The following is an 18085-nucleotide window of genomic DNA, read 5'->3' on the forward strand; positions in this document are numbered from 1 at the left end:
TCCCCTCCCCACGTTGGAGATCAGTGCTTCCCTGCCTCACAGAGATGCTCAACAGTTGGTCAGAACCAGCCTCGTGCGGCTCTAACACACAACCACTGGGGAACGGCCCGGTTCTGCTGGATTTTACCTAAGGGGATGGAGAGGCGTAGGGAAGAGAAAGGGCCTTGTGTGGCTCGGGGAACCTCCACAGATGTATCTCCACCACAAAAACGTCCTCACTGATACCACTCTATTGTTCCATGTCCTTGGTGGTAGAAAAAAGGCACCGAGTGGTTTTGTTTGCTCCAGTGGGACATTTGTCAGAGCTATCTCCAATCTCAGGTGGGATTTTGGGTGCAAATGCTCAACCGGCAAATGGGGGCACGTGGCCTTAGGGAGACCTGTGCCCGGTGGCCAGGGTCCCATCGCATGGCAGTGCCAGCAGTGCAACAACCAAGGGTGGATCTGCATTTACTAAATGCACCTCCAAGAACACTGACACTTCCGAGCGTGTTAGCATTAGTCAGTGAGCTGGAACAGCACGGAAATATAATCCGAGGACATGCATGACACACACATAAAGATAGTCTTATTTATCAATGAAAACGGGAACGAGTAGTGTTTGCCCGTGCTGGATTGGGAGCTGGAAAAGATGGAGGCACCGTCTGCACTGTGGTGGCAGTAACTCGACAGCAATACAGTTTAGGAAAAAACTGACATAAGTTTTAGATTTTATTCATTCGTACATTATTTACAGCAGTTGCTTTCATATTACAATTCTCTTTCATCTTTTCAGTTTTCACTTATAAAAAATTAACCAAATAAACCTTATATAACCAAATTTATCACAGCAGGTCTGGTTAATTTTCACAGTTACAGCGGCCATCAGGAACAGAACTTAAGTACCTACAAGTCATTCATTCAGAGCACCTTGCCCGACCCTGCCCGAGGACACCCTGCGGTCCCTCGGGAGCTGGCCGGCTCCCGGGGCTCTGCCGATGGAAGATGGAGAGACCACGCCGCATTGGGATAACGCTGCGCATGCTGCAGCTCAAATGCCTAAAGCACACCAAGGGCTAACTCACACACATCTCAACACGTCCTGCCACGCTGGAGGAACTGGTTTGTATCGATACGCCCGGACAGTATGCAAACAGCTTTCCAACAGAGCTGACTGCTGCTTCCCTCCATCGAAAAATTCTATTAGTTTATTCTATTTTCTGCTATTGTTGAGCCCCAGTAGTGCAGGAGCAGAGTACACCGGGGTACGAGACTGCGGCAACGAGCATTTACCTTCCTCTGCGTGACTCTGACACCTCTTCCTTGTCTCTGTGTCTCCCACCAGGAACGATATTTGCAATAACTCACCCTTAAAGGGTGAAAAACCTGCGCTGCATAAGGACTTACAACACCGAAGAAGGATTCAGGCGGAGGGATCCTACACGGGCAAGTTCTCTGCCAAGGTGAAGTCCAGTCCCAGAGACCGATGGCCTCTCCCAGTACTTAATCCTGCTCCCCAGGTGCAATAGCAGCACTGACGCCAGTGTGTTCCTAACGGTACCATCTCCAGCAACGCTCTCCCTGTGCTCTCCCCCACGCGCTCATTTGCTTTACAGTGGTAATTATTGCTGTTTTAAAATAGGTTCCTATTTCTTTGAGGACTTGTAGCCACTTCCCATTACAAAGTACAGTACACACTATGCTGAACATAGAAAACACAAGACTCATTTCACATCGGTCTTGTACAACGGTGAAGAGATGCAGAGTAAGAGCCTGTTCGGGGGAATCCGAGTTTCTATTTAGGCACGAGTTGAGCCTGTAACCCATGAACTAAAAAGCCACTGCCTTAGACATCAGCAGTTCTGGTAAGCAATTTAGCCCCAGTTTGGTTTTTTTTTCTTTTTCAACTGACATTGGACATTTTCCAAATGCATACCACACATCGGCTTAACACTACCAAAAAAAAAAAAAAAAATTTTTTTTTTACCTTTACCGCATTTGTCTCAAGAAGACTTTTGCTTTAATAAAATAACACAAGCACACAAACTGCTTAAAGCTAACGGCCCAGCACAATCATAAGTACAACTCACAAAGCAACAGATGCTTTGTTAAACCTAATTATATTTAAAAAAAAAGGCAAATATACATATTACAAGTCAAAAGTACTAAGCTTTGGAAGAAAAGAAATTGAAAACAACGTTAGCTATATGTTCATTACGCTTGCATAGCAGTAGCTGCTTCTGCATTCAAGCATGTTACTCGTAAATAAATCTCCAGTTGCATTATGTATTTGTGATGCTCTTGGTCTCAGTAAGTCCATCTTTGACTACTTAGATGTTAAAAGCATATTGTCTCCCGCAGCTGACCATCGTGTAATACAACGACAGCACTGAACAGCGATATTAAACAGTGATCAAACTCCAAATGCTGACTTAGAGCTTGTTGTTTTAAATGGTCTTGTGCTTTAACTACAGCTTCTGTTCAAATTATTCTCTTATTTTATTTTCAATGAAAGGTACTCCGAATGACCAGTCAGGTAGAAGTTTTTCAGTGGGAGACAAGCATAATCTCTGTTACTGAGAGATGCAAGAGCACACCTTTTTTTTTTTTTTTTTTCCTCAAGATTCTGTGTGGATCTATTTTGAGGGAGAAAAAAAGAGAAAATTATCCTTTTTGCATGTTAAAGCTTATTTAACAATTTGCATCCCTTCGTTTTCTTTACGTGGTACAGTATATTCCACCGCAAGACTCCAGTTAGCATGGAATTAAAACGCCTTTATTAAGCTTTAAGTAGAGTGCATACCAACGGCATTGTACTAGCGCCAGTGAAACACAGGCTCCCAGCACACCGAAAATGAGATCGTTAATTCAGAGGTAACCAGAGCTGGTTCCTGCCCTTGTGTGTTTGGCAATTCGGAAATCCCTGCAGTCAGTCTCTACGCATTTGCACCTCGGCCAGCAAACCTGGCAAATTAAAAGGCAGCAGACTTGCATCACGGACAGATACAGTTCAGCGAGCAAAGGGCAGCAGCAAGGATCGTGACGAGGTTTTTGTAAAAGCACAGTTCCCTTGGGAATTCTGACCACGGGACTTTCTGTTCTCGCCCTCCAGGGCCTGATCCTGCTCTCCCTGGTGAGGTGCAGTTTGCCACAGCAAGGAAGGGGCCCGATCCCCCCCCCAGGCACTGAGCGCTTTCTGCTCCTGCTGCAGGTGTGCGGCACTGGGACCCCAAGAGGCACATCCGAACCCCAACAGCCACCTGCCGACCCTCAGTCCTGCTTCTCCCGCACGGGGACTATTAAATTCAGATGCCGTGACGTAAAGCATCACCCCCATTTCACATGGGGACGAACGCAGAGGGGAAATGACTGTCCAGGTCCCAGCTGCGGGGACAGATGCCCCCAGGGTCGTTTACCCCCTGCATTCGCTGAAGGGTGATGCTGAAACGATCAAGATGCAGAGCTGGCCCTTGGGATTTTAAGGATTTAGGTGCATCCATCCTGCGGAAGAGGAGTGCCTTGTGCCCTGCGAGCTGTGACGCTGGCTTTGGGCACGCAACTACCTCTGCAGCACTGCAAATGCTGGTCCTGCTTCTGCACCCCATGCCACCCCCACTGCACACTGTCTGCAACAGCCAACCAACTCACCGCCGCAGCACTACCGCACCTCAGACCCGAAGGGCACGGAGCATCCTTACAGTCACCTTATAATACTGTTAAACTCATCTGGCGTCCCGCAAACATCTTTGAAAACAAGCCCGCTTCTCCCTGACAGGGTTCACTGCGGTGCCAGCTACCTCCTTCGCGATGGCCACCCTGCAAAGCCCTGCAGCAGCCCTGACCCCCCCCGGCTGCTCCAAGGGCCCTACACGCCCCAGAGACGGGAGCGGCTGGACCACGCAGGCCAGAGCCCAGCTCCTGACGCTCAGTCTTGCGCGTGGGTACAGCCTGCAGCACGCCCAGGGAGAGGCGAAGGCTCCCTCAGAAATACCATCCCACATACCGCAGGGTAGGGGAAAAGAACGGCTTTCAGCTGATGGCAGTGCCCCAAACTTTTCTGCAGCAAGAAGCGCTGCAAAGGGCATCTCCCAGCAGAGATGAATGACGGCTGCCATTTCTAAGCATCTTGCAGGTGCTGTCTGCTTCGTGGAGGGAAAACACGGCATGATTTTAAGACAAATATCAGTTCGGGGGTTTCCAGTAAGACTAGAAATCACTTTCCTTGCGGCTTTGATTGCTCAGCATTATTGGTCTGGGACCATTCAGAGGCCAAGCTTCCCACAAAGCTTATTGCCAAATATTACGTGTGCTTGAGATGCCAGTTTGCTCAGGATGCTCAGTGCATTCCCACTCACTCCCCAGGGAATTGCCCAGGCTGTGCCGGAGGGCTGGGGCAGCCCCGAGGCTGTGAACCTCAGCACAGCAAAGCAAAGTTTCCCCTGGTTTTTTTTCTTTAAATTTTAATTTTTTAAGAGACACCTCTACATGGACATCACACCCTGACCCTGTAATGTGCCTTCCCCAGTGAGCAAGAGCTCTGCCCCAATTCCCTCCAAGCAAAGGACACTTGAGCAGTGCCCACTGCACAGGGATTAGCAGAAAAAGCCACGAAGCTAAGGAGAGCTGCCAGGCGAGGACACTGCATCCTTGGTGCCACCGCACAGCACGCAGGGCGAGGGCAGTGGGCTGCGATAACCCGCGTGCACAACAAAGTAAAAGCGGGCACCTGGCACAGCTGGGTGAAGTTCCTTCACACCTCCAACACATCCCCCACCTGAATCTGAAGCAGTCTTCCTAGCCATCACATTTACCAACTGAGGCTAAAACCCAAGAGATGCTCCACTCTTCCCCACGCTCTGGCTAGAAGTGTCCTCGGAAGGAGAAACCACCAAAATAAATTGGGAGCATCCCCTGCCATCTCATACTGATGGGAGTCTCCGCTGGAATTAGACTTGACAACTGGCAACAGGCTCTCAACAGGCTTCTGGCAGAAGGTCCAGACTGCAAGTTCTTCCCCTCAGGACCAAACCCACAACCATCTTGTGCTGCTCTGCACCACGCTGATGCTGAACTGGGATGGGAGCAGTCAGGAGGTGATGCTCAAGCCTGGAGAAAGGGGGATGGCGACAGTCCCAATGCAGGGCTCTGCCAACCATGGCTGTCTGCTGCAAGGAAAACAAGAAGCTCCTTAAGGGGGGCTGCAAAACTGGGGGGCACACATGACGAGCTGTGGGATCTTGCTTTTCCACACAACGCTGTTTAAACCAGTGCACCCTGGAAGAGGCACAGCAGGCAGATGGATGGATGGATCCACCAAAGGCAGTTCAGCCTCAACACATCACCCTGTGCACTGCAGTCTGCCAGCACACTGGCCCAGGCTGGACCCTGGGGCAGCAGGTGAGCCTGGCATGGTCCAGAGCCCAGGGGCCAGGCAGAGCAGCGGGAAGAGGCGTTCTGGCTCCAGAGCTTAGCCCAAGCCATCAACATTTAGGGAAACCTCCTATGGATGCAGACAAAATGACAGTATCACTTGATGCTTTTAAGCCCAACCTCGTCTAATCCTATTCAGAGCAGCTCGGGGGGGGGGGCGGGGGGAAGCAGCAGCAACGCTGGAGGTCCTGTACCCCCATCCTGCTGCTGCTACCAGGGATGCAGCTCTGGCAGCCACGTGGGCTTCTCAATAAGAACCAGGGCTGGAATCAGCAGCGTTTCACCCGCCAGCCCTTTCCATCTTCTGCGGAAAGCCAAGCCCAGCCTATTTGGCAGCCAGCCCTTTCCTTCAGAAACGAGCTGTCCCGGCTGGAGAGCTGGGAGCAACCAGCTGGATTTTTTCCAAAGTGCCTGGTCACAAAGCAACTGGCAGAAGTGTTAAGGGAAGAAATTTGCTCAGCAGCTACTGGGCAAGTGGCAATGACTCAATCCTTATGGATGCATCTCCGGCAGGCAGCGTGCCCGGGGAGGAACACAGACAGCACCCCAAAAGCTGCACCTTTCCAAAGCACCTCGTTCCCAGGCAACTCAACAGGTATTACGATCAGATACTGCAATATCATCAGTTAAGGTTTACACGTTTTTTTAAAGAAAATACTGGTAACCTGATGGTACTTCTACATCTGTGGGATCTGGTGGGATTTATTCCAGGTTTGGCTTTTCTGACAGAATGTGAAGTTTTATTACAAAGGCACAGGTATCAAATAAAACCAGCAATATTCTTTTAATTAAATATCCCAATAAAAAAATTAACACTCAATTTAGGCTTTACGTATTCCTCCCTTATTAAGAGACTAGTTTAGTTTTTTTTTTCCCCTCTGGAAAGGTTTTAGTGCAGTGATTATATAGCAACAGAAAAATAAACTAAAAAAGGCACAAACTGTTTTGTGTTTTTTTTTCTTTCAACTTTTGCTAACACTTTATATTTGTCTATTTTACTTCGGTTAATAAATCACTGAATGCAGCAAGAAAATATTCTGCCAATTTCTGTACACTATACAAAACCCACTACCAACAGTACATTATTTCAGCTTCATGAGAAATGTACAGCATAGAAAGACTTTTAAAAATATAGTGCCCCATACAGAAATTTCGTTAATTAAACTCTCGGTCTCTTGCTACAGCGCCCTTCGCCATCCTCATTTTCCCCCCTTATTGCTGGGACACACACTGGGACTCTGCCCCTCCGGCTCCTTACAGGCTGGACCGAGCGCGGCACCGGAGCGGTGCCACACGGCGCCTCCAGCCCCGGCATCGCATCGCTGCTGGGGTGAGCCCCCTCCCCGCTGAGCTCATTCGGCACCGCCGGCCGCGTCTCAGTGCTGGGAAAGCTTTTGGCTGGAGAGGAAAGGGCAGGTCTCGGTGCGAGTGAGACGCGGGCAGCGTCCCACCCGTGGGTCCATGCCGCCTGCCCCCCATCCCCGTGCGCCCCACGGCTCCTCTCCACGCGCCCCACGCCGTCTCCCTTCTGGGGCTCTCCCGCTGATGCTTCCATTGTGTTTGCAAGTGCAAGCGTGGTTAACACATGCTCTACCCTTTCACCAATTCATCGTGATAGGTGTTGGGTTTTTTTCCTCACATACATACATAATACTTCATAAAATAGTAATTTCCCCCCCACACCCCCGGAACTAAATTAAAGGAGTTTCCCCTTGAAATGTATTAACAGAGCTGAACCCCTCCGCCCACCCCAAATTAAGTGCAGCCAGAAATGGTTTTCTTTATACTTCTGATACCACGTTTTAAAAATTAAAAGCTACTGCTCTTTTCTTTTTTTCCCCAAGACATAATTCATGCAAAGTTGCTATTTGTTTAAATAAGTTATAAAAGTTGATATCTCAGGCTAGGAGAAGCTGTAGTCTTGGTTATTCTTTAGTTGGCAGGCACTGTACATACATACCGGGTACAGACACATGCCGAATCTGCTTTGCATTGCTTTTTGCATTGTACAATTCACAAATCTGACATCATTAAAGCAGTTAATTACCTTTGATGGAAGGCTGCAGTGAGGCCATTTACATTTATCAAACAAGCAGCTGGTTAAGATAACAAGTATGCTCCCCCAACCCCCCCCACCCCGGCGCTCCCCAAAATGCTATTATCTGTCACACGTTGCTTCTCTGAAGTGGTTAGGTTTGGTGCGCACATTAATGTGCAAATGTGTTGCCATAGGAACTGCAGCCTCCATTACGCCTCAGTGACACCATTCAGCAAAAGCCAAAACTAAAAATAATAACAACAAGAACAAAAAAAACCCCAACCCCTTAAAAATAAAATAAAAACAAACAAACAAAACAAAAACTCCCAAAAGGCAGCAAAGAGAAAGTCCAACGCACATGCGGAGTCTGGCCCAGGACTGCAGGTTACGCGTGGCTACAGAACAGCGCAGGAGATATTTAGGTTTGATCTTAACTTCACGCTATGGTACAATGGGGCTCAGAGTTCAGCCGGTCCGAGTCTGTGCTGGCTTAGGAAGGAGGGGGGGAATGGAGCAGAGTCGTGGTTACCGGATGCACCCAGGGTCTCTCAGACATTTGGCAGAATGAGGCACATCCAAAAAAAAGTGCAACACCAGTGCCGTGGCGGCAGTGCGATGTGTTTGAGTGCGTGCACGCGCTTTCCTCTTCATGCATTGTAGCAAGCGGGTTGGGGCGGGGGGAATTCGCCCCCCACTTTTTTTTTTTTTGAAAACTATTAACCAGTAAATAACGGTAAGACAAATGCATATTCTACTTACTGGTGCATGAAATACTGAAAACTGCATTCAAGTAATATTTCTGCACTATTATGAATGCATCACTATGTTATCTTACATTTGGAAAAGGAGAAGACTATGTACACCAGAGCAGTGGTACTATTTTGCAGTTAAAGTTTCTGTGCTTTACGGAGGTACCTGGGAAGGAGAGGCCGCCGGTCCGCTCCGCTCTGCCCCGCCGGGTCGCAGGACTCCCAGCACCACCACCTACAGCATGCGAGGAAGGAGCGCTGCTCGGCCGGACGATCGAGCTGCACGGAGCAAACCAAAAGATGACATGAGGGAACAAAAACTCAACCCAAAATTGGCAAATCAACAGTGACGAGAAATAGAAGGGCAATTTATTATTTTTGAAGGGGGAGGAGGAAGAGGAGAAAAAAAATAATTTTTTTTTTTCGTTTGTTTGGTTGGGTTTTTTTATTCTTCCCGCAGCTGCAGGCGGTAGCGGTGGTAGCGGAGCTGGAAAAACATTCTCTCCAGTAAGGAGCGCGTCATCCCCGGCAGGGCATAATGTTCGACAACACCCACGTGCTTGAATCCCAAGGACTCGTAGAGCTTGTGGGCTGCCATCTTCACGGCCGTGGTTCCCAGCACGACGGAGGAGTAGTTGTTGAGCATGGCAAACTCCAGCACTTTGCGGCCCAGGGCCTTGGCGATCCCTTTGCCGCGGTAGTTGGAGTCGACGGACATGCGGCGCAGCTCCACCGTGTTGTCCTCCTCGTTGCCCCGCGCTGCCACGATCCCCACCACGTTGCCGTCCAGGACGGCGACCCAGAAGCAGGAGCCTGCGGGAGACAAAGCAGCATGTGTAGCTGCCGGCCACCTCGGACGGGCAGAACAGGCAAGGCACCCGTGTATGAACGTGCTGTGGGAGCCGGGCTTGGGGTCAGACGTCACCTCTCTGTCACACGTGGGGACTAAGGACCAAACTTTCTTTTCCCTTGATACTGTGAAGCAAATGTTTTCTAGAGGAAAAGGCACTGGAATGTCGCTACAAACCAAACCTAGATTCCTAGGGACCAAGCGTTATGCAGTGCCTTTGGCTGCCCTCACGCACAGGTAACGATCCTCAGCTCATGGTGGCACATCACGGGTAACTTCTGACCCGCACGCAGTCATGCTCTCCTGTCCTACCACTAACTTCACTACAGCAAACCCCAGATCCCTCCCAGCTCAGCACAGCCCGTCTTGGGCTGCTTGTTGCATCCCACCCCGAGACCCGGGAGCTTTTTGGGTGCGATGCAAGAGCAGCCCCAATGGCTCAGGGATCCCAGTGCTCCTCCTGCCACCCGCTTCTCCGCCCACAAGGGCCTGATGTTAAAGCCTAAATAAGTGACTGCCTGGCTGGTTTCCGACCTCCCACATCTGGATATGTAAGTGCATCCTCCTCTTGCGGACCGCAGGGGCTCAGTGCGGGACAGTTTCAAATAGAAAATCCAAACTAGGCAGCAAGATGAGAAACCAGGACCATGAAAGCCAGCGAAGCATGAACAGGGAAAAATGCCATACCCCCAGGAAGGGCATCTCCTGTGTACAGCTGAAATTGGGCTCACCCACCCCTTTCTGCCCCCTGCAGTTTGGGGTGCTCGTGGCCAGGCTCCTCTTGCTTTGGAGCTGCTGCTCCTCCTTTGCTCACGTGTGCCAGGTGAGAGCATCTTGCGGGCTGGAAACGGGGTACCCAGGTAACTCAGGCCAAAACCACATAGAGCTTCACGGAGCAAAGCCAGCCCCATCCTTAATTGCACCCCAGCACCGGTCAGCAGGCACGCTGCTCCAGGAACGAGGACGCAGCTTAACGAACAGGCTGTGCTTTTGGGGGTGCAGGGGGTCAGCTGCTGTTCTGGGGCTGAAGGCTTGGTGGGGCGAGGGCTGTCTTCAAGACGCCAAAGCAAAACCCATCTAATCAAAGCCCAGCAGCCTGGAGGGCACCCAGCCGGGCTTGGGGTGAGTCCCCAGGGTCTCAAGTGCACCGACCACAGCCTCAGTTATGAAGCTCAAATAAACTGGACCTCGCTGGAGAGAAGTACCAACACTATCCCATCCCACTGCTCGTACTGGCCAACAAACATTAAAGCTCGTGCAATTAGAAACTGCTGTAACTCTGGAGTATTACAGCATCACTTGGCCCCACCAGCAAGGGGACTTAAAAAACCAAAACAAACCAAACAAAAAAAAACCAACCCAAAAAAAAACCCCCCCCCCCCCCAAATTCAAGTAAGGAATTACTCCGGTCTTAAGATCCTCACAGAAAATCCTGGTGAAGGAAAAGCATCTTCAATTGAACTGAAAAGACCAATGTCAGCACAGGGAAACTGCGACCTTAGCTTAGGTATTGCTTAATTAACACCCAAGGAAGCCATTATTCAATTACAGCAGCTAACGAGGGGCATTGACAGGCCTCTCGCCGAGAAGGAAAGTGGTGACTTTCCATGCTCAGGAGGAACATGGCTTCACCCAGAGGAAGAGGATCCCAACGCAGGAGAAACCCCTGGCACGCTGCGACCTGCTGCAGGTGGTGGCCTTCTTCCCCAGCGCTAAGCAGAAGCAAACCTGACCTGAGCAGCGGCTCCATCTTTAGCACCAACCCTGCCAACTGCCCTGACCCAAACGCACGACACCTCTCCGTACGCACCGGCTCTAAACAGTCCGGGTGGGTGCTCAGGGGTGCACAGCACTGCTCCCCCTGCAAAACCGCACGGGGAGGAAATTAGTAAGGCAACTCGGCGAGTCCTTCACTACTGGAGGAGAGCATGGCATGGGGCAGCAGGAGGTGCCTCCCCGGCTGCTGCCTGTGGGATAAATGCACCTTGCGTCTCGGTGAAGCCGTTAGCAAGAGACGGCCGAGGTGCTCCACGGCTCCCCGTGGCACAGCCCAGCTGCCGAGGCAAAACGGAGTGTGGGGAACCAGCCCAGGTTCAACCCAGCACACGGGGCTCCTCCCTGCTTCCACAGCGACGCGCTGCTCCAGCGACGCTCACTTTTGTTCCCACTGCGAGCAAGTCATTATGCTGCCGCTATCTAGGTCAACAGCTAATTTTTAAAACACCGGGACCCATCTTGACCCATTTATCACGCGCAGTTAAGATGTCTCTCCTCCGCTGCCACATTGACAGTGCAGCTTGTTCCCCTCCGTTCACCTGGATCTCAAAATGTAATTTATTCAGACACGACCCCAGACGAAGACCTACAAGTGCTGAAACCCAGCAGCCGCTTTCCCTCCGAATACAAATTGCAGGGCTGCGAGGACTCACTGCTCCCTGCTCCGCAGCCTTGTTTTCAAACCGCTCGTCACACGGCGGCTCTGCCCAACGCACCCCCCAGCCCATCCATCACACCCCTGGCCGCGTGGCAAGCGCACCACGAAATTGGGACCACGGTGATCCTCACCCTTACACGCACAGCCACCGATTTCAGCTCCCATGGCACAGCCCAAAAAGGGGTTCACGAGTCCCCCCGTGTTCAGGGAGCAGAGGTGGGATGCTCCCCCAGCGACAAGCAGTGCTGTTCCCAGCACCCACCTTGTCCTCAGGCAGCCCCAAAAAGTGCCTCAAAGCAGCCGGTGACCAATGCCCATCGGGCTGCAGCCGGTGGCACAGTCGCCACGTCCCTATCACCCAGCCTTGTGCACAGCAACTCCTCCTGGAGCTATCAGAGATATCAATCTCGGTTTCTCTCGGCCCGAGGTTGTGTGATTGCTTCTGCCATTGCTTCCCACTTTTATTCCTGATTTTCCCTTCTTAGCAAGGACCTCTCTTCTGTGCCCGCCAAGCCAGAGAGCTGCTAAAGCTCAAGCAGCAACACTTCCCACCTTTGTAAAACAGCACATTTCCAGTATTTTTAGGTCTTCTGTCTGTTTAAAACCCAAATCTGGCCGTACCTGCCACAGAAGAGCCCACAAGACCTTTCACACCCCTGGCCCCTGTCCGCCACCCTCCAGGACAGAGGCTGTACCCTCACACCCGTCCATCCCAGCAGGGACCGGCCCGGTTGCAAGCAGCATGACGGCAAAACTACACTCCTTAGTTTTTACTTACAACTTTAAAGCTTAATTATAATGATTTTGAGTTCAACGTGAAAAGAAATAGTATCTGGCACATCTCCCAGCGTGTGTTGTGCACGCAAAGCTTATAATTAGCAGCAGACAGGACACATCTGCTCAAACAATGCAAGTTGTGTTCAGCTCTCGTTTACACCAGCGCCATCAATCCCCAAGACTTTCACCCTGCTGCCCACCCCATGTCTGCGCCTGCTCTGAGGATCACCAGTGGCCAGATACTTCAGACTGCTAAAGGCACCTCGAGTTTCCAAAGGTGGCTACAAGCCCAGGAGCAGCTTTCATCCGTGGGGTTGTCAAATCCCTCCTCTGGGGAGCTGTGCCCCATTCCGATGGGGATTTGCTACCAGAAGCTGTTTTGTGGTCCCACCACATGCTGCTGACCTCAGGCTGAGACCTTTTCTCCTCTGGGCAAACCCTCCAGTTCCAGAGCAGGAAACTTGAAGGTCTTTGGTTTACTTTTACCTAAACTCCCCACGTTTTCAGCAATCCTAGCCATCTGCACCCTCCTCGCCGAATCCATTCTTCCAGCAGCACTTACTCTGGAGCAGGATGAAAGCACCCTGAGAAAACCACCCCACATAGCCATTCCCCAGGGCCGAGGGGGTCTCTTTCCCATCTTTTCTGGGCCAAAGGGATTGACTCGAAGCCTGTGTTGTTTTTGTACTTTTTCATACTTAGGATGAAATAAATTAACTTCATCTCACCTGTCAGTAACGAACAACAGCCTCATTGCTCGCAGTGCTATTATTAGCAGGAGCTGACGTTTTCCTCTCACACCGCTATCTGAAAATAATCACTCCTGCAGAGATAAACACAAACCCTGACAGCTACAACTCTCCCTGCCCTTCAGATACTCATCTCTGTCAGCATCCCTGCTTTCGCTCTCTGCCTCCATCTTCTGGGGTTCCCCCCATCACTATTGCTATGAGCAGCCAAAGCCCTTCCAGCTCACCCTGCCCTAAGCTCCTCTCTTGGTTTTTGACCCTGCAGTAAAAGTGACTCCAAGGTCTGTTCTTCATGGACATCTTGCATTTAACTCCAGCTGCCCTGTGAGCACCACTCTGGGTTATTGGAGGTGCCTACTGGAGGCATTAGCTGTTTCCAGCTAAACACCAGCCTCTTTGCAGCACTGTCCCTTGCCTCCCAATCCATCCCGGCCCCTCTGGGCTGCCAATGGGCAAAGGCGAGAAGCAGCAGCCATGGAAAGCCCACCATCACCCTGCCTAGCTCCCTCTACTCCCCAGCCTCCTGCCTCACCACATGGAGTCTGGACTTCAGGAAAAAGCCATAATAAAGGAAGAATTTTTTATGATGAGGGTGGTGGTGAGGCACTGGAACAGGTTGCCCACAGAAGCTGTGGACGCCCCATCCCTGGAAGTGTTCAAGGCCAGGTTGGATGGGGCTTTGGGCAACCTGGTCTACTCAAAGATGTCCCTGCCCATGGCAGGGGGGTTAGACTAGACGACCTTTAAAAGTCCCCTCCAATCCATTCTATGAAAAGAACCCAAAACTTGGGATGCACACATCTGTGAAAAAAAGCACAAAACAGTTGTGACATGTAACAAGGAAGATGACTTTGGGTTGTTCATGCTTCACGGATTTGGTAAAGTTACGCTGGTTCCTCCAGCACCTCGACAGCAGTCAGCCTGGGATGCAGGCCCAACCAAGGTCGTATCATGCCGGCAGGATTCTGTCCATGAGTCACAGGACAAAACTCAAGAGGATGTGCACACACTGGCGGCCAGTTGTACACGAGGAAGGTCACTTTGCAAGCAGGAGCAGCAAGAAGAGATGTCATGGTGGGATAAACAAGATCTACAAGATGAACTATAAGACAAAATAAAGCCAGGGCTCCCATATCTCTTGCCTCCTTGAAGTTATTTGAAATACCTGGCATGGTGAGAGGCCAGCAGTTCTTCCTCATGTTTCTATACTCATCTGTGTGTTGGTCCTTCTCTCAGCAACATCTTTCAATGCTCCAGGTAACAAACTAGATCAACTGATCAGCAAGCAACTCAAACCACAGAGCTGTCTCCCAACCTGGACGTCATCGCTGCCAAGCCTCCTGCTCCTACAGGACCATCACTTAAGACATATTTTGCTTACTGGACACAGACAGAGCTATGGTAGTAATGAAATTACTAAAAGCAACAACAATGAACCGGGGAGAATAACCCAGCAGGGTTGGATGTGGTTCCTCAGCCAACGGAACCCAGGGCTTGAAAGCACATGTCATGGCAGTGTCTTTCTGCTCAAAATTTAAGGATTTAAGAGAGTATTTTTCTAATCTGCCCACCCCCTCCCCAGCACAGGCTGTCCTCAGGCTCCACACACCGCCGTGTGCTTCACATCCCGAGGACTTCCCCGGAGTGGTGGCACCATGCTGCCTGCTCATCCTCCACCCGAAGCACCCACCGCCCCTGCCCAAGGAGGACATGCCATGTGATCCCCCGGCTGTGCCTGCAAGCCTCCTCTCCCGCTCTCCTCCACTGTCATGAGCTGCACAGCTCTCCCCCACACAGCCGACGAGGAAGGTGGGTGAAAATAAATTCATTTATTTTTTGCTGCAAATTCTTCTACACTCTTTGGTGAATAAAAGGCCAGTGGGTGGATGGGTGGAAAGATTGGAGCCAAAAGCAATAGCAGAGAGTACTGCTAGAAGAGAGGGGGAAAATGAGACATCAGCCTTCTCCACCAGCATGAGTCCTACGTGACTGAATATAGCACGTTCCCACAGCTTTCTTAAGTGTCTTAGCGCTCCAGGACCACTCCACTACCCCCAAAACCAGAATTTAACAGCGTGCATTGCTCTGACAAAGCCAAGCTCTGTCTGCCAGGTACTTTTAAAATCTATTATTTTCTAGTAAATTCTAGTTTCGCCACAGGAGCGAGCAAAGCTCTGCCGCCCTAAAATGTCCTGAACTCACACTTGGGTCCTCCCCTGTGCCGGCACCCCTGCACCAAGGGGTTTGGGGCTGAGCCAGGTAAAACCCATCCCTGCTGTCCATAGGGCTGGAGAGAGCACAGAGCAGCTCCTGCGGCCACCACCGACTGCCGGTGCTGCTTTTGCACGGGTGGCACCGCAGCCCTGTGGGAAGGTGTCTTCCTTGGAAGCTCAGCACAGGGCACATCTGGAAACCTTGCCCAGGAGGCAGGCTGGCCTTTTCCCTCTTTCTGCTTTAGCATGTCACAGTGATGCAAATCTAAGAAATTCCCCTCCTAGCTCAAAGCTGTCCCGGGTGACATCCTCAGAGCATCAGCCAGATGAGGGGACCAGTGGAGCTGCCCAACAGCCACCACTACCACTGCTGGGAACCCACCAGGAGAATGTCAGCTCCCCTGCATGCTCACAGCAGACAGGAAAGCATCTGAGACCTGGCTGCTGTGAGAAAAGGAAGCTGACAGCATGGGAAACTCTGGCCAGGCCCCCTGAAATTAAAAATTGGGACCCTGCATCCCTAGTGGAGATGTGATGTGTAAATGTGAGCTCTGGGAGGAGAGGGAGGCTGGCCACAGACTGGGTGTGTGTCTTCAGGGCTGTGCTGGGAGGAGCAGCATCTGCACAGGAGCAAACCTCCCTCTCCATCCTAGATTTTCTCCCCAGGCTGCTAGGAAGGGGCAAAAGGTGAAAAAAAAAAAACCCAACCAACCCCAACCCCCCCCCAAATCACCCCTGTGCTTCCCATAGGACAGGGCCTGCACTTGCCTGTGTCCCTTTTTCTTAATATACCTACATAAAAGCTTGCCAAAAGTGACAGGCTTGCTAATCCTAGAGATCCGAATGCCCCCGAACCCCTCCCTGCGATCCGCTGACGTACTGCAGCACAGCCCGGTGCAACACCACTGCACAGAAATACCAGGCCAGAGGAAATGCAACACGCTGTGGCATCATGAAGCTTTAAATATTTGCCCTTGGAATCACTTGTTCATCTCCTGTGCCATCTTTCCGTGTGATTTTTGCCAGAGCAGCAGCTCTTTTGGCCAAACAGGGGTGGTCTGAGCAAGGCGGTACAGAGGGAACCAGAGGTGTCCTGCACTGGACACAGTGCTGAGCAATTATTACTTATTTATAGATAATAGAGTAAAAAGCCCCAAAGTTCAGCGTCTCGCCTCTCCTCCTGCCAGCGCTATTTATACACGTTGCTTTAAGCAAGCGTGTGGCAGCAAGCGGACAGAGTCCCCAGCCCAAAGGTGGCCATGCCATGGCCACGTATTGCTGATGCCATTTAAATCCCTGCTCTTTTATCCCGTCTGGGATTTGAAGCGGCGGCCGAGGAACTCGGCACTTGAGGCAACTCTCCCTCCTCCTTCCCCTCCACCCTCGGCGAAACGCGGGGCAGACCAGCCAAGTTACATCAACGTCAAGGGAGAAGGGAGGCTCTTCTGGGGAGAGCACGGCTGCCGTGATGTGAGCGCTGTCGGCGGGAGGACTTTGGGGCACAGACACGGCACGTCGGCTGCTGCCGCCCGGCCGCAGACATGGGCAGTCGGGGTGCAGGGACTAACCAAGGACAGGCAACCTGCTACAGGCTGCAACTGCTCAGCTAGCTGGGTCAGGGAGGGATTTATTTCTGTGTTTATGAGGCACATCATCTCTCCTTACCTTCATCTTTCCCCTGTCTTGAGTTTTTTTCCCTTCCACCCTTCCAGTTCCCCTTGGCTACAAGCAGGGCTACATAACAGTCCCAACAACTTCTGCTAATAACTCTACACTTGACTTCAGTTAAAGGCATTCCTGGAGGGCTCCTACAAAATAATGGCATTTCAGAGCAGTTTATGACCGTGGAAACGAGGTGAGATGTGAGAGGCCCTGACTCTGACACTCCTGACACCCGTGAGCATCCCTCTACATCAGACAAGGCCCAGGCATGGGGGAGCAAAAAATGTCAGGGACATACAAAAATTATTCATGCATGAAATTAGAAATGCTGTGGGACCCCTTCCTTCCCATAAATAACTCCACATAAGCTACCACCGCAGGATTCATTGCCCCGTTATAAATAATTCCCTGCTGGAAGAGCACAGGGCAGTGCATCTATATGCCGAGGCGGGGGGTGACACCCCTTGATTCATGGGGCATCTGGGCAGCAGGCGATGAGATCATCTACACAGCACGAAAAGAGATGGATGGTTTGGTCCTGTGCAGCCAGCTCAGCTACTTCTCCATCTACTTTCTTTTCACCCTTGCTACCTTTCACCTTTGTTGTGGTTGTTACCGAAGGCTGAAGCTACTTGCAACCATCTCTAAGTTCAGGCAAATTCTCCAGAGCTGCAGGAGATCAGTGGGATGACAGTGACATCCAGCCTTCAACCTGCAACATGGCCACAGCGCGGTTCCACACACGTTCGCTACCAGAAACACCGTGACCATGACCCACAACAGCAACGGGTCTCAAACTGCCCCAGGAGACAGGACTTCAGAGGTGGCTTCTGCAGCTGATAAAACTGAGCATAAAGTGAGACACTGGGGGTGGCGGGGTTTTGGACTGCAGGCAACAGCTGGACTAAACATCTGTGCAAACCCAAAAGTGTATTCGGGTTCAGCCTGGTATATGCCATAACATGCCACTGCTGATAAACCTGGAGCAGCAGCACACGCTGCAGCCCAGCTTTACCTTCACCTGGGGATGGAAAGGTTGGTGGGGTTGCAATTTAGAATAACAGTACAAGAACTGACTTTCATCAGTGCCTGCTCCATACTTCCTGATAGAGCTGGTCCATAATACTCAAGAGCACCCAGCTACTTCACCACAGGTATTCCGATTTGGGGTGTCAGCACCCCTGGAAAAACCCCTAAGGTGTTG

The 18085-nt window shown here is 51.2% G+C and overlaps 2 protein-coding genes across 2 annotated transcripts in view; one reads left to right on the forward strand and one right to left on the reverse strand.

Moving 5' to 3' along the window:
• Positions 1-4429, forward strand: part of POLN (DNA polymerase nu) — a 134176-nt gene extending 129747 nt beyond the window's left edge. Inside the window, exon 26 of the mRNA XM_075752671.1 lies at positions 853-4429. The gene's annotated coding sequence lies outside the window, so the exon portion shown is untranslated. The remainder of the gene's footprint in view (positions 1-852) is intronic.
• The window catches only part of NAT8L (N-acetyltransferase 8 like), a 32007-nt gene continuing 18344 nt past the window's right edge, over positions 4423-18085 (reverse strand). The window contains exon 3 of the mRNA XM_075752670.1: positions 4423-9009. Coding sequence (XP_075608785.1) covers positions 8642-9009 — 368 coding nt within the window. The 3' untranslated portion in view covers positions 4423-8641. The remainder of the gene's footprint in view (positions 9010-18085) is intronic.

Source organism: Balearica regulorum, chromosome 4 (genome assembly GCF_011004875.1).
Source record: "Balearica regulorum gibbericeps isolate bBalReg1 chromosome 4, bBalReg1.pri, whole genome shotgun sequence".
Lineage (NCBI taxonomy): Eukaryota > Metazoa > Chordata > Aves > Gruiformes > Gruidae > Balearica > Balearica regulorum.